This window comes from Cebus imitator, unplaced genomic scaffold (assembly GCF_001604975.1).
Source record: "Cebus imitator isolate Cc_AM_T3 unplaced genomic scaffold, Cebus_imitator-1.0 Scaffold427, whole genome shotgun sequence".
NCBI classification, from domain to species: domain Eukaryota; kingdom Metazoa; phylum Chordata; class Mammalia; order Primates; family Cebidae; genus Cebus; species Cebus imitator.
The window spans coordinates 173608-187110 of record NW_016107742.1 but is presented as its reverse complement, the minus strand read 5'-3'; the positions used below and the strand labels follow the sequence as shown (position 1 = coordinate 187110).

The 13503-nt window shown below is 42.0% G+C and overlaps 1 protein-coding gene across 8 annotated transcripts in view; it reads left to right on the top strand.

Moving 5' to 3' along the window:
* The window catches only part of GON4L (gon-4 like), a 105409-nt gene that overhangs the window by 36576 nt on the left and 55330 nt on the right, over positions 1 to 13503 (top strand). For 7 of the 8 annotated variants that reach the window (XM_017509939.1, XM_017509942.2, XM_017509938.2 and 4 more), the window contains 5 exons: positions 1079 to 1129; positions 5882 to 5932; positions 6242 to 6337; positions 7477 to 7596; positions 8129 to 8299. In XM_017509939.1, the coding sequence (XP_017365428.1) occupies positions 1079 to 1129; positions 5882 to 5932; positions 6242 to 6337; positions 7477 to 7596; positions 8129 to 8299 (489 nt within the window). The remainder of the gene's footprint in view (positions 1 to 1078; positions 1130 to 5881; positions 5933 to 6241; positions 6338 to 7476; positions 7597 to 8128; positions 8300 to 13503) is intronic. The other variant, XM_037731884.1, reaches the window with a different exon arrangement.

Here is a 13503-nt window from a genome sequence, read left to right as displayed (position 1 = left end):
TTTAGTAGAGACAGACTTTTGCCATGTTGGCCAGGCTGGTCTCCATCTCTGGTCTCAAACTCCTGACTCCAGGTGATCTACCTGCCTCGGCCTCCCAAAATGCTAGGATTATAGGTGTGAGCCACTGTGCACAGTCAATTATTTTATTATTATTGTTTTTTTAGAGACAGGGTCTTGCCCTGTCACCCAGGCTGGACTCAAACTCCTAAGCTGGACTCAGTGATCCTCCCAGTTCAGCCTCCTGAGTAGGTGGGACTACAGGAGCATGCTACTATGCCCAGCTATTTAAAACAATTTTTTTTTGGGGGGGGTGGGTCCCACTATGTTGCCCAGGTTGGTCTTGAACTCCTGGCCTCAAGCCATCTTCCCACCTTGGCCTCCTAAAACGCTAGGATTACAGGCACAAGCCACCTTGCTAAGCTGAGAATTTTTAATTTTTTTAGACATAGCCTTGCTCTGTAGCCCAGGCTGGAGTGCAGTGGTGCGATTTCGGCTCACTGCAAGCTCCATTTTCCGGGTCCTGGTTCAAGCAATTCTCCTGCCTCAGCCTCCGGAGTAGCTGGGATTATAGGAATATGCCACCATACCCAGCTAATTTTTGTATTTCTAGTAGAGACGGGGTTTCACCATGTTGGCCTGGCTGGTCTTGAACTCCTGACCTCGTAGTTTGTCTACCTTGGCTTCCCAAAGTGCTGGGATTACAGGCGAGAACCACTGCACCTGGTCTGAGATTTTTTTTTTTTTTTTTTGAGATGGAATCTCACACTGTTGCCTAGGCTGGAGTGCAGTGATGTGAACTCGGCTCACTGCAACCTCCGCCTTCTGGGTTCAAGCAGTTCTTCTGCTCAGCCTGCTGAGTAGCTGGAACTACAGGCGCATGCCACCACACCCGGCTAATTTTTGTGTTTTTATTAGAGATGGGGTTTCACCATGTTGGCCAGGTTGGTCTCAAACTCCTGATCTCGTGCACGTGCCTTGGCTTCCCAAAGTATTAGGATTATAGGTGTGAGCCACCTATCACGCTTGGCCTGAGCTGTGATTTTTATTGACTATTTCCTTTCTGTTTTTTTCTCCTTAGGAGCCTAAAATGACACGCTCTAAACTGAAGGAAGTAGTGGAAAAAGGTGTGGTAAGTATTCTGTTTTTTTGTCTTTTTTTTTTTTTTTTTAGCTTGGTAAATAGGATCTAATTCACTCATAGGGAAAAATATAGGAAAGATTGTGGTCCGAATTTGCATCTTTAAAGAAATATTTGTAAAAGACAAGTAGAATTGTTTCTACCTGATCTTCAGGTAAAAATGATAATAGCTTATTTTAGTTGATATGAAGCATTGCTTTTTGGAATTGCTAGATAGATAACCATTCGGAATGGCTGGAACCAATGGATGAGACTAGGTAGGTTTTCTATTTCTGTTACAACACATGTTGCGGAGTGTTTAGTATTTTTCATAGCTTGTTACAGGGACCAGTTGCATAAAAATCACCTTGGTGTGGGATCTCTCAGGAGTGCTTATTAAAAATGCATGCTCTTGGCCAGGTGCAGTGGCTCATGCCTGTAATTCCAGCACTTTTGGGAGGCTGAGGTTGGGTGGATCACTTGAGTTCAGGAGTTTGAGACCAGCCTGGCCAACATAGTGATAACCCGTCTCTACTAAAAATACAAAAATTAGCTGGGCATGGTGGTATGCGCCTATAATCCCAGCTACTTGGGAGGCTGAAGCATGAGAATCACTTGACCTGGGAGGCAGAGGTTGCAGTGAGTGGAGATTTCACCACTGTACTGCAGCCTGGGCAACAGAGTGAGACTGTCTCAAAAAAAACAAACAAAAACAAAACAAAAAAAATCCTCTTACTTTTGGGCCCACCTGAGAATCAGGACCCATGGGCAGGGCCTTGGAATATGCATTGGCAAAAACACAACAGTTAATTCTTTTGAATACTAACGTGTGAGAACCACTTGAAGATGTCTGAAGTATTATGGTACAACAAGCTCTTTGGTACTTGGAGCTGTACTACATCCTTCCTTTTTTTTGAGATGGAGTTTCACTCTTGTTGCCCAGGCTGGAGGGCAATGGCATAATCTCGGCTCGCTGCAACCTCCGCCTCCTGGGTTCAAGCGATTCTCCTGCGTCAGCCTCCTGAGTAGCTGGGATAACAGGCATGCACCATCACACTCAGCTAATTTTGTATTTTTAGTAGAGGTGGCGTTTATCCATGTTGTTCTGGCTGGTCTCGAACTCCTGACCTGAGGTGATCCACCCTCCTTGGCCTCCCAAAGTGCTAGGATTACAGGTGTGAGCCACAGTGCCTGGCCACTTTATACTTTTTAATAAGCACTTGGCTAGTTTGTGCTTACAAGGCAGGTAATAATTATGAGGGAATTCATTGTATTTCTGATAGTAAGGAAGATTTGCCTTACAGACCCAAAATATGTATCGTAGGTTTTATCTGTCCTAATTTTATTCCTTGGAGCCTGGTAGAAGAAACAGGTCTAGGCTAGGCATGGTGGCTCATGCTTGTAATGCTAGCACTTTGGGAGGTGGAGGTAGGAGGAACACTTGAAGCCAGGAGTTCAAGACTAGCCTGGGCAACATAGTAAGACCCCTACGTCAAAAAAAAAACAAGTAAAGAGATTGGTGTTTTCTTCCACATGACTTTTCCTATAGGTGAAGAAAACTAGTATGTTGTTTCGTAACATTCTTTTCTTGGCTGTACATCCCCCAATTTCCCTCCTTGTTTTTTTTTGTTGTTGTTGTTGTTGTTGTTGTTTAGATGGAGTCTTGCTTTGTTGTCCAGGCTGGAGTGCAGTGGCAAGATCTCAGCTCACTGCAACCTCTGCCTCCTGGGTTCAAGCAGTTCAGCTTCCTGAGTAGCTGGGATTACAGGCGTATGCCATGCTTCCTGGCTAATTTTTTTTTTTAATTTTTATTTTTAGTAGAGATGGGGTTTCACCATGTTGGGCAGTCTGGTTTCAAACTCCTGACCTCAAGTGATTTGCCCTGCACAGTCTCCCAAAGTGCTGGGATTACACGCGTGAGCCACTGCACCTGGCCTTTTATTTTTTTTTGAGATGGAGTCTCACTCTGTCACCCAGGCTGGAATGTGGTGGTGCGATCTCAGCTCACTGCAACCTCTGTTTCCCAGGTTCAAGTAATTCTCATGCCTCAGCCTGCTGAGTAGCTGGGATTATAGGTGTGCACCATCACACCTGGCTAATTTTTGTGTTTTTAGTAGAGATAGGGTTTTGCCATGTTGGCCAGGCTGGTTTCGAAACTGGCCCATGTGATCGCCCGTCTTAGCCTCCCAAAATACTGGGATTACAGGCGTGAGCCACTGTGCCTGGCTCGTATCCTTTTAAAAGTATGCCAAAAGAGGCCGGATGCGGCGGCATACACCTGTAATCCCGGGACTTTGGGAGTCCCAGGCAGGCAGATCACGAGGTCAAGTGATGAAGACCATCCCGGCCAATACAGTGTAATTCTGACTCTACTAAAAATACAAAAATCCGCTGGGTGTGGTGGTGCACACCTGTAGTCCCAGCTACTCTGGAGGCTGAGGCAGGAGAATTGCTTGAACCCAGGAGGCGGAAGTTGCAATGAGCCGAGATTGCGCCACTGCACTCCAACCTGGCAACGGCGTGAGACTCCTTCTCAAAAAAAAGTATGCCAAAAGAAGAATCTACTGAACCAGATGTGGTTTGACTAGTGTAGTTAGATTATCTCCCCAGTGTTCCAGATTACATATTTCTCCTAATGTAGCCAAAGGTCAAATGTACCTTTTCTTTTTTTTGGCAATCACATCACTTTTTTTTTGTCTGGTTAACTAACACTTGCTGCATAAATTGAAATTTCATCTTTCTTCAGGATATAATCACAAATGAATAGGTGGTAGCTATGATGAAAGCAGCCATTAATGAGAGGGAAGTTCTATGAAGTCTGCTTGACATATAGAATATAATTAACAAGTCCGGGTGTGGTGGCTCACACCTGTAAACCCAGCACTTTGGGAGGCAAAGGAGGGTGGATCACCTGAGGTCAGGAGTTTTAGACCAGCCTAGCCAACATTTTGAAACCCCCATCTATACTAAAAATATAAAAATCAGCCAGGTGTGGTGGTGCACGTCTATAATCCCAGTAACTAGGGAGACTGAGATGGGAAAATCGCTTGAACTTGGGAGGCAGAGGTTGCAGTGAGCAGAGATCACGCCACTGCTCTCTAGCCTGGGTGACAGAGCAAGACTCTGTCTCAAAAACAAACAAAACAATATAATTAACATTAATTCTGTATTTGATTTGGGAAAAACGTTCAAGGAGATCCAGTAGGGTCTGGATTATGTTTATTGGCTATGAATATGTATGTAGAGAAGTTGGACCATCCAAGACTATATAGTTTATGTAGGAGAACAAGTATTAAAATCTAGGTTTCTTGCATCTTAATTCTTTTTTTTTTTTTTTTTCCAAGACTTACTCTGTTGCTTATGCTAGAGAACAGTGGCCTGATCATAGCTTACTGCAGCCTTGAACTCCTGTGCTCAAGGGATTCTCCTGCCTTAGTCTTACAAACAGCTGGGCCTACAGGCATGTGCCACCATGCCCAGCTAATGGTTTTGAAAAAATCTTTTCTGTAGAAATGTGGTCTTGCTTTGTTGCCCAGTCTGATCTCAGAACTCCTGGGCTCGGGTGATTCTTCCACGTTGATCTCCCTACGTGCGGGGATTACAGGCACTAGCCACTATACTTGGCCTTCTTAATTCTTAATAGACTGACTCCAACACACTTCTGAATACTGGCTTGCCTTTCTGATGGATTTGGCAGTAGGTAGTTAGGAAAGGGAAATGGACCTGAATTACATCATTCCCTTTACCCTATATTGGTCCCACGTACACAGCACTAGATAAATAGTCAGGACATAGCAGGGCTGAGTTGATGTGAGAGGCTAAGACTCCTTTTAAGGAGAGAATCTAATGGCCAGTTGGCTTTTGTTTATAAGGTGATTTTGGTTGGGTTACAATTAAATGGTCACGTAATTATACATTCTCAGTGGCATTTTATCAGAGTATATAAGAACTTTAGCCGGGCTCAGTGGCTCATGGCTATAATCCCAGCACTTTGGGAGGCCAAGGTGGCAGATCACTTGAGGTCAGGAGTTTGAGACCAGCCTGGCCAACATGGCGAAACCCCATCTCTACTAAAAATACAAAAATTAGCTGGAGATGGTGGTGGCAGTGGGGGAGCGCCTATAATCCCAGCTACTTGGGAGGCTGAGGCAGGGAGAATTGCTTGAACCCAGGAGGTGGAGGTTGCAGTGAGCTGAGATCATGCCATTGCACTCCAGCCTGGGTGACAGAGTAAGACTCCATCTCAAAAAAAAAAAAAAAAAAAAAAACTTTAGGCAGAGCAAGGCTATCCCATAGGCAGAATAGCCCATAGAAACTTACCCTGGCTGGCTTTTTGGAGTTGTACTTACAGTGGATTCATGTAACTGATTACAAAAATATATTGTTGTTAAAAGACTACTGTAACCTATAATATCTTAGGTTTGTGTAGTTTAATAGTTTATAAATAGTTCTCACAACTATTGTTCTGTGTGAACCACTGCTGTGATATGAATAATGTAGACATTGTTTTCTTCATTTATAGAAAGAAGTGAGGCTTACCAGGTTTAAGGCAGAAATGCTAATGACAGTAATAGATTATTCGCTCCTTTTCTTCTTTGTAACTCTGACAAATAATTTAGGGTATCCCTCAGGGATAATCAACACTTCTAGATCACTGCAGTTACTTGTTAAGTATATGGCTGTTAGTGATGGTACAGAGGAAGTTAACATGAAAAACAGTTATTTCAGTTAAGATAACTTAATTATTTATATTCTTTGTTGGTAGGTAATTCCAACATGGAATATTTCACCAATTAAGAAGGCCAATGAAATTAAGGTAAACTTGGAAGAGATAATTGTTATTCTTTTCCAGAAAGACTTCATCGGTTTTGAAACTTAAGTACTTCCTCTTTAACTTTTCTTGATCAATCTTTGTTTTAATTCCAGCTTTGTTTTTTTCCATTCTATTACTCTTAGGTTTGCATCTCATGGAATCACTTTAACCTCTGCCTCGTGTTATTTGCTTTAGCTGCACATTATGCTCTTAGGATTTTTTTTTTCCTGCCCTGCTTCTTTCCCTTATTTTCCAAATACGTATGATACGTGTTTCCCATTACTTCATTTCTTTCTAATTGTACTGATGTAGCCTCCTCAGTTTGTCGATATCCACCTTGAAGAAGATGATTCCTCAGATGAAGAATATCAGCCAGATGATGAAGAAGAAGATGAAACTGCTGAAGAGGTCAGTGAGTGTTATTTGGTAATATTTGTCTTAATAAAGCAGGGTATACTTTGTTTCCTTAGTAATGTCACTTGTAGAGAGGATTGAGATGTGGTTCTTTTTTCAGCTCATTTCTATGCTTTAAACTGTTTTTCTACCCTTTATACTCCCTTAATTTTAAAATTTGTTGTATTATAAAATATAGCACAGAAATGTGCATAGAATAAAAATGTATAACTTCAGTTATTATAATGCAACTCCTTATGAAACTTATAGCAAAGTCAAGAAATATAACATTCCTAAGACACCCCCTGTATGCCCTCTCCAGTCACAGGTACCTCCCTCCCCCTAAAAATAACCACTACCTGCCTTTTGGTAATTATTTATTTGCTTTTCTTTATAGTTATATCACCTCGATATGTATCTCTACACACTATGGTTCAATTGTTGCTGTTTCTGAACATTACATAAATGGACTTGTGTTTATATGTTTTGTTCCTAGCTTTTTAAAATTCAACATTATACTATTGAGATTCATTTATACTATTGCTTTTAGGTATACTTTATTCACTTTCATTGCTGTGTTAATAAGTTCTTTGACTTGTTTCTTAATTTGTTCTTTGAATTGTTTGGTAAAAGGATTTTAGGCCTAGGTCTTACATTTTGTAATGCAAATTAGGATAGTGATCTGATGCCTGTCTCTACCTTTAGGATATATATATATTTTTCTTTTTGAGACAGTCTCCTCTGTCGCCCAGGGTGGAGTGCAAGGACATGATCTTGGCTCACTGCGACCTCCACCTCCTGGGTTCAAGCCATTCTCCTGCCTCAGCCTCCTGAGTAGCTGGGATTACAGGCATGTGCTACCACGCCTGGCTAATTTTTGTATTTTTAGTAGAGACGGGTGTTTTGCCATGTTGGCCAGGCTGGTCTCAAACTTCTGACCTCAAGTGATCCACCTGCCTCGACCTTCCAAAGTGCTAGGATTACAGGCATGAGACTCCTGCACTCAGCCTTTAAGCTTCTATTTAAATTTTATTTTCTGTTACTGTAACTAGTTGAGTGATTGATATTTTATGATTCCTTCTCTTGAGATACTTCAGACTTTGTGGAATGAGGCAGGGACATAAATATTAAAGTGAACTGGATTTATTTTGTAGAGCTTATTGGAAAGCGATGTTGAAAGCACTGCTTCATCTCCACGAGGGGCAAAGAAATCCAGATTGAGGCAGTCTTCTGAGATGACTGAAACAGATGAGGAGAGTGGCATATTATCAGAGGTAAATTGGTATCATACAAAAGAGATAAGTTAGATGTAACTGTGTGAATAGATTATTTAACTGTTTAAGTAGATTATCCATGGTGATTCTGGGCTGTTACCCTTGTTTAAAGTTCATTAAGTTAGTAAATAGTTTAGAGAAGGCTAGAACTAAATGATAGCTAAAGAACTTTTCTGAGTTCTCATTAAGGGGCCAAAAATATGCAACTAGCAGAGTTTCTTTTCTCCTACCCTTCTTTTCTTTCATATCTGTTGTTTTGTTTTCTGATGTTGTCCTAAAGTCATTGTCATTAATTTCCTACATTTTGGTAACCTAAGTAGCATTCTGTTGACTTCACTAGAAATAGGATGAAACCTAATTAGATCAATACGCTTGTATCTTTGTTTTTATGTACCCCTATCTAGAGAAGTAAAAAGGCAATTGTGTATGGAAGGTCTACCTCTTTTTCCCTCTCTCTTTTTTTTTTCTTTTCTTGCTTTTTCTTTCTTTCTTCCCTCCTTCCTTTTTTGATGCAGTTACCTCTTTTAATCAGGCTGAGAAAGTCACCACACCATCCATCAGGCACATCAGTGCTGAGGTAGTGCCTATGGGGCCCCCGCCCCCTCCAAAGCCGAAACAGACCAGAGATAGTACTTTTATGGAGAAGTTACATGCGGTAGATGAGGAGCTGGCTTCCAGTCCAGTCTGCATGGATTCTTTCCAGGTAAATATTATAACTATACTTCACTGAGAAAGTCAGATGGAGTAATCTAGTTGTTGCTGAGGCTGGGAAGGGAGAGGAAAAGACAACTACAATTTTATATAAGTAAGAGTTAGTCTTTGATACTTTATATTTGGCTAGTGCTATTTTCTGCTAAGTGACAATGGCAGTTTGAGTTTTTGTTGTTGTTGTTTTTTCAAGACAGGGTCTCACTCTGTCACCCGGGCTGGAGTACAGTGTTGTGATCTTGGCCCACTGCAACCTGCGCCTCCCGGGCTCAAGTGATCTTCCCACTTCAGCCTCCCCAGTAGTTGGGACTACAGGTATATGCCACCACACTTGGCTAATTTTTAAATTTTTTGTAGAGATGAGGTCTCCCTATATTATTGCCTAGGCTGGTATCAAACTCCTGGGCTCAAGTGATCCTCCCACCTTAGCCTCCCAAAGTGCTGGAATTACTGACGTGACCCACTATGCCTGGCTGAGAATGGCATTTTCTAAGGAAGAAATGAACTATATAGCAGAGAGCATTTTAAAATGTAGAACATAGGAAAAACCTTCACCCAGATTCCCGAAAATTAATGTTTTACCACAATTGCTTGATTGTTCTGTTCCTCCTCCTCTCTGTATACATATACTGTTTTCTGAATCATTTTTACAATGCGTTGCAGGCATGATGCCGTTTTACCTCTATATGCTTTTGTGTATGTTTCCTAAAAATGAGTTTATTTTCTTGTATTAATATAGTATAATACACAATATAATCCCAGCTACATGGGAGGCTGAGGCAGGAGAATTGCTTGAATCTGGGAGACAGAGGTTGTAGTAAGCTGAGATTGCACCACTGCTGTTCCACCTGGGCAACAGAGACTCTGTCTCAATTAAAAAAAAAAAAAGGTTATAGTAATATTCGGTAATGTTGCATAATATATTAAAGTGCTTATTCTGGTTTTGCCTGTTGTCCCAATAATGCCCTTTATGTTGAAGGAAAAACATTTTTTTTTTCCCTATTCAGCATTCAACCCTGGATTAAATATGCATTTAATTGCCTTGTTCTTTAGTCTCCTTTAATTTGGAACAGTTTCTCAGTCTTATTTTGTCTTTTATAACTTGACAGTTTTGAGGCTTATACACCACTTATTTTGTAGAATTTTCTTCAATTTTTATTTTTCTAATATTTCCTCATAATTTGATTTAGGTTTTGCACTTTTGTTACAAATACCAGAAGGGGGATGATACACTTCTCAGTGTATTGGATCAGAAGGCACATGATGTCTCTCATGTTAATTTTCATCACTTGGTTAAAGTGATGTCTGCTTGGTTTTCCCACTGTAAAGTTATTATTTTCCATTTTTAATTAGTATATATCTTACGGGGATATACTTCAAAGACAAATTTCTTTCTTTCTTTTTCTTTTTTTGAGACAGTCGTTCTCTGTTGCCTAGCTGGAGAGCAGTGGCGTCATCTTAGCCCACTGCAACCTCCATCTCCCAGGTTTAAGCGATCTCCTGCCTCAGCCTCCTGAGTAGCTGGAATTACAGGTGCCGACACCACGCTCAGCTAATTTTTTGTATTTTTGTAGAGACGGGGTTTTCCCATGTTGGCCAGGTTGGTCTCCCGACCTCAAGTGGTCTGCCCGCCCCCTCCTCCCAGAGTGCTGTGATTACAGACGTGAGCTACCACACCCGGCCCAATTAATCAAATTTCCTTTCTTACACTAATATTAGCATCCATTGATTATTCTTTCTTGAAACAGTCATTACTATGGTCGTTGTCAAATAATGACTTTGTAATTCTCACATTTAGCCAGTAATTTTTTTTTTTTTTTTGAGACTGAGTTTCACTCTTGTTACCCAGGCTGGAGTGCAATGGTGCGATCTCGGCTCACGGCAACCTCTACCTCCTGGGTTCAGGCAATTCTCCTGCCTCAGCCTCCTGAGTAGCTGGGATTACAGGCACGCGCCACCAGGCCCAGCTAATTTTTTGTATTTTTAGTAGTGACGGGGTTTCACCACGTTGACGAGGATGGTCTTGATCTCTCGACCTCGTGATCCACCCTCCTCGGCCCTTCAAAGTGCTGGGATTACCGGGCTGGGCCACTGCGCCCGGAAATTTTTTTTTTTTTTTTTTTTTGAGACAGAGTCGCAGTCTGTCATATGGGCTGGAGCGCAGTGGCATGATCTTAGCTGATTGCAACATATGCCTCCTGAGTTCAAGCGATTCTCATGCCTCAGCCTCCTGAGTAGCTGGGACCACAGGCACGTACCACCACACTCAGCTAATTTTTTGTATTTTTTAGTAGAGACAGGATTTCACTGTTGGCCAGACTGGTCTTGAACTGGTCTCAGGTGATCCACCCTCATCAACCTTCCAAAGTGTTGGGATTCCAGGTGTGAGCCATTGCACCTGGCCTTAGTCAGTAAATTTTAATGTTCCAGATTTTCCCTACCACTCTTGCAGGTCAATGAAAAATATGTTTGTCCTAAAATTTTAAAGTATGATATAATAATTTAAAAATAAATCCTAAAATTAAAAAATATAATTAAGGCCGGGTGCAGTGGCCCATACCTGTAATCACAGCACTTTGGGAGGCCAAGGCAGGCGGATCACCTGAGGTCCAGAGTTCGAGACCAGCGTGGCCAACATGATAAAACCCTGTCTCCACTAAAAATATAAAAATTAGCTAGGTGTGGTGGCAAGCACCTGTAATCCCAGCTACTTGGGAGGCTGAGGCATGAGAACTGCTTGGACCTGGGGAAGTGGAGGTTGCAGTGTGCCACTGCATTCCAGCCTTGGTGACAGCGAGACTCCATATCAAAATATGTTTTATTTATACACACACACACACACAAACACAAACACACACACACACACACACACACACACAATAAAATTAAAAATAGAATATTGAATGGAATAGCTCTGAGTTATTTAATCACCCTGATTTTGAATGAATAAATCATAGTAGGGGCAGTAATAGTTTTTTATCTATCCATTTATTTAACAAACACATACTGAATTGTTGAAGTTGAGAAACAGCAGCAAAAAAGACAGAAGTTGTTCTTCCTGGAACTTACAGTTTATTGAGGAGAGATGGACTATAAACATATAAATAAGTAAATTCAGATAGTGGTTAAGTGCTATCAACTAAATTAAAATAAGGAAATATGAAACTTTTTGTCAGAGAACTTCAGATAGGCCGATCAAAAAAGACCTCCTTGGCTGTAATTTCATCACTTTGGAAGGCCTAGGCTAGAAGATTGCTTGAGGCTAGGAGATTGAGACCAGCCTAGGCAATATAGTGAGACTCTGTCTCCACAAAAAATACAGAAAAATTAGCTAGGTGTGGTGGCACATGCCTGTATTCTTAGCTGCTTGGTGGCTGAGGCGGGAAGATTGATTAAGCTCAGGAGTTTGAGACTGCAGTGAGCTATGACCACCCCTGTACTCCAGCATGGGCAACAGTATGAGAATCTTTTTAAAAACAAAAACAAAATCAGGGTTGGGTGTGGTGGCTCATGTCTATAATCCCAACACTCTAGGAGGCCAAGGATAGTGGATCACTTGAGTGAGCCCAGGAGGTCAAGACAAGCCTGGGTAACATAGTGAGACCTTGTCCCTACAAAAAAATTAAAAACTTAGCTGGGCATGCTGGCATGCACCTGCATTCCCAGCTACTGGTAGGCTGAGGTGAGAGGATCACTTGAGCCCAGGAGGTCGAGGCTGCAGTGAGCTGTGATCACGCCACGGCACTCTAGCCTGGGTGACAGAGCAAGACTGTCAAAACACAAAACAAAAAGGTCTCTTTGAGGAGATGGCATTTGAACTGAGATCTGAATGATAGGAAACCAGGCATGTAAAAGATCTGGGGAGAAAAAGTGCCCCATATGGAAGAAACAGCACACTCTGAGTCCCTAAGATAGGAACAATCTTGGCATGGTTAAGGAACAGAAACCACACGAAACATGGGATCATGGGAAAGAGTGGTAGAAATGAGGTCAGAGAGCAAGGCAAGAGCTAGATCATGAAGGTCTTAGGAAACCGTGATAAGGAGTGTAGATTTTATTTTAAACATTAGAAAAGATGCTGGGTGGAGTGGCTCATGCCTGTAATCCCAGCACTTTGGGAGGCTGAGGCGGGTGCATCACCTGAGGTCAGGAGTTTGAGACGAGCCTGGCCAACATGGTGAAACCCATTCTCTAAAAAAAATACAAAAAATTCACCTGATGTGGTGGGCGCACACCTGTAGACCCAGTTACTTGGGAGTCTGAGGCAGAAGAATTGCTTGAACCTGGGGAGTGGAGGTTGCAGTGAGCTGATCATACCACTGCACTCCAGCCTAGGCAAGAGTGAGACTCTATTTCAAAAAAAAAAAAAAAAATTAGGGCCAGGAGGGCGGATCATGAGGTCAGGAGTTCAAGACCAGCCTGACCAACGTGGCGAAACCCCATCTCTACTAAAAGACAAAAATTACCTGGGCGTGGTGCTGTACGCCTGTAATCCCAGCTACTCAAGAGGCTGAAGCAGGAGAATTGCTTGAACCCAGGAGGTGGAGGTTGCAGTGAGCCAAGATCAAGCCACTGCACTCCCATCTGGGTGACAGAGCGAGATACTGTCTCTAAAAAACAAAATTAGAAAAGATTTCTTTGTTATTTTCAGGTTAATGTTAAAAATTCCTTTTGGTTAATATGTCAGAAATGGACTAGAGTAAAGCAAGAGGATAAACAGAAGCCCATTAAGAGGTTAATGCAGTGTAGTCTAGGGAGAGCTTCCCAAATTGATCCACAGATTCAATACAGTCTCTATCCAAATCCCAGCTGTCATTTTTGTGGAAATTGACAATTGAATCCTAAAATTTATGTGGAATTGCACAGGCCTAGAGTAGCCAAGACAGTTTTTAAAAAGTACAAAGACGGAAGTCTCACACTTTCTGATTTTATTTTCATTTTTTTTAAATAAATATTTTAAATGAGACAGGGTCTTGCTCTGTTGCCCAGGCCGGAGTGCAGTTGTGATCTCAGCTTACTGCAGCCTCATTCTCCTGTGTTCAAGTGGTCCTCTCACGTTGGCCTCTTGCGTAGCTGGAACTACAGGCATGCGCATGGTAGTAGATGCTTGTAGTCCCAGCTACTTGGGAGGCTGAGGCAGGAGGATTGCTTGAGCTCAGGAGTTCAAAGCTTCAGTGAGCTCTGATTGTGCCACTGCTC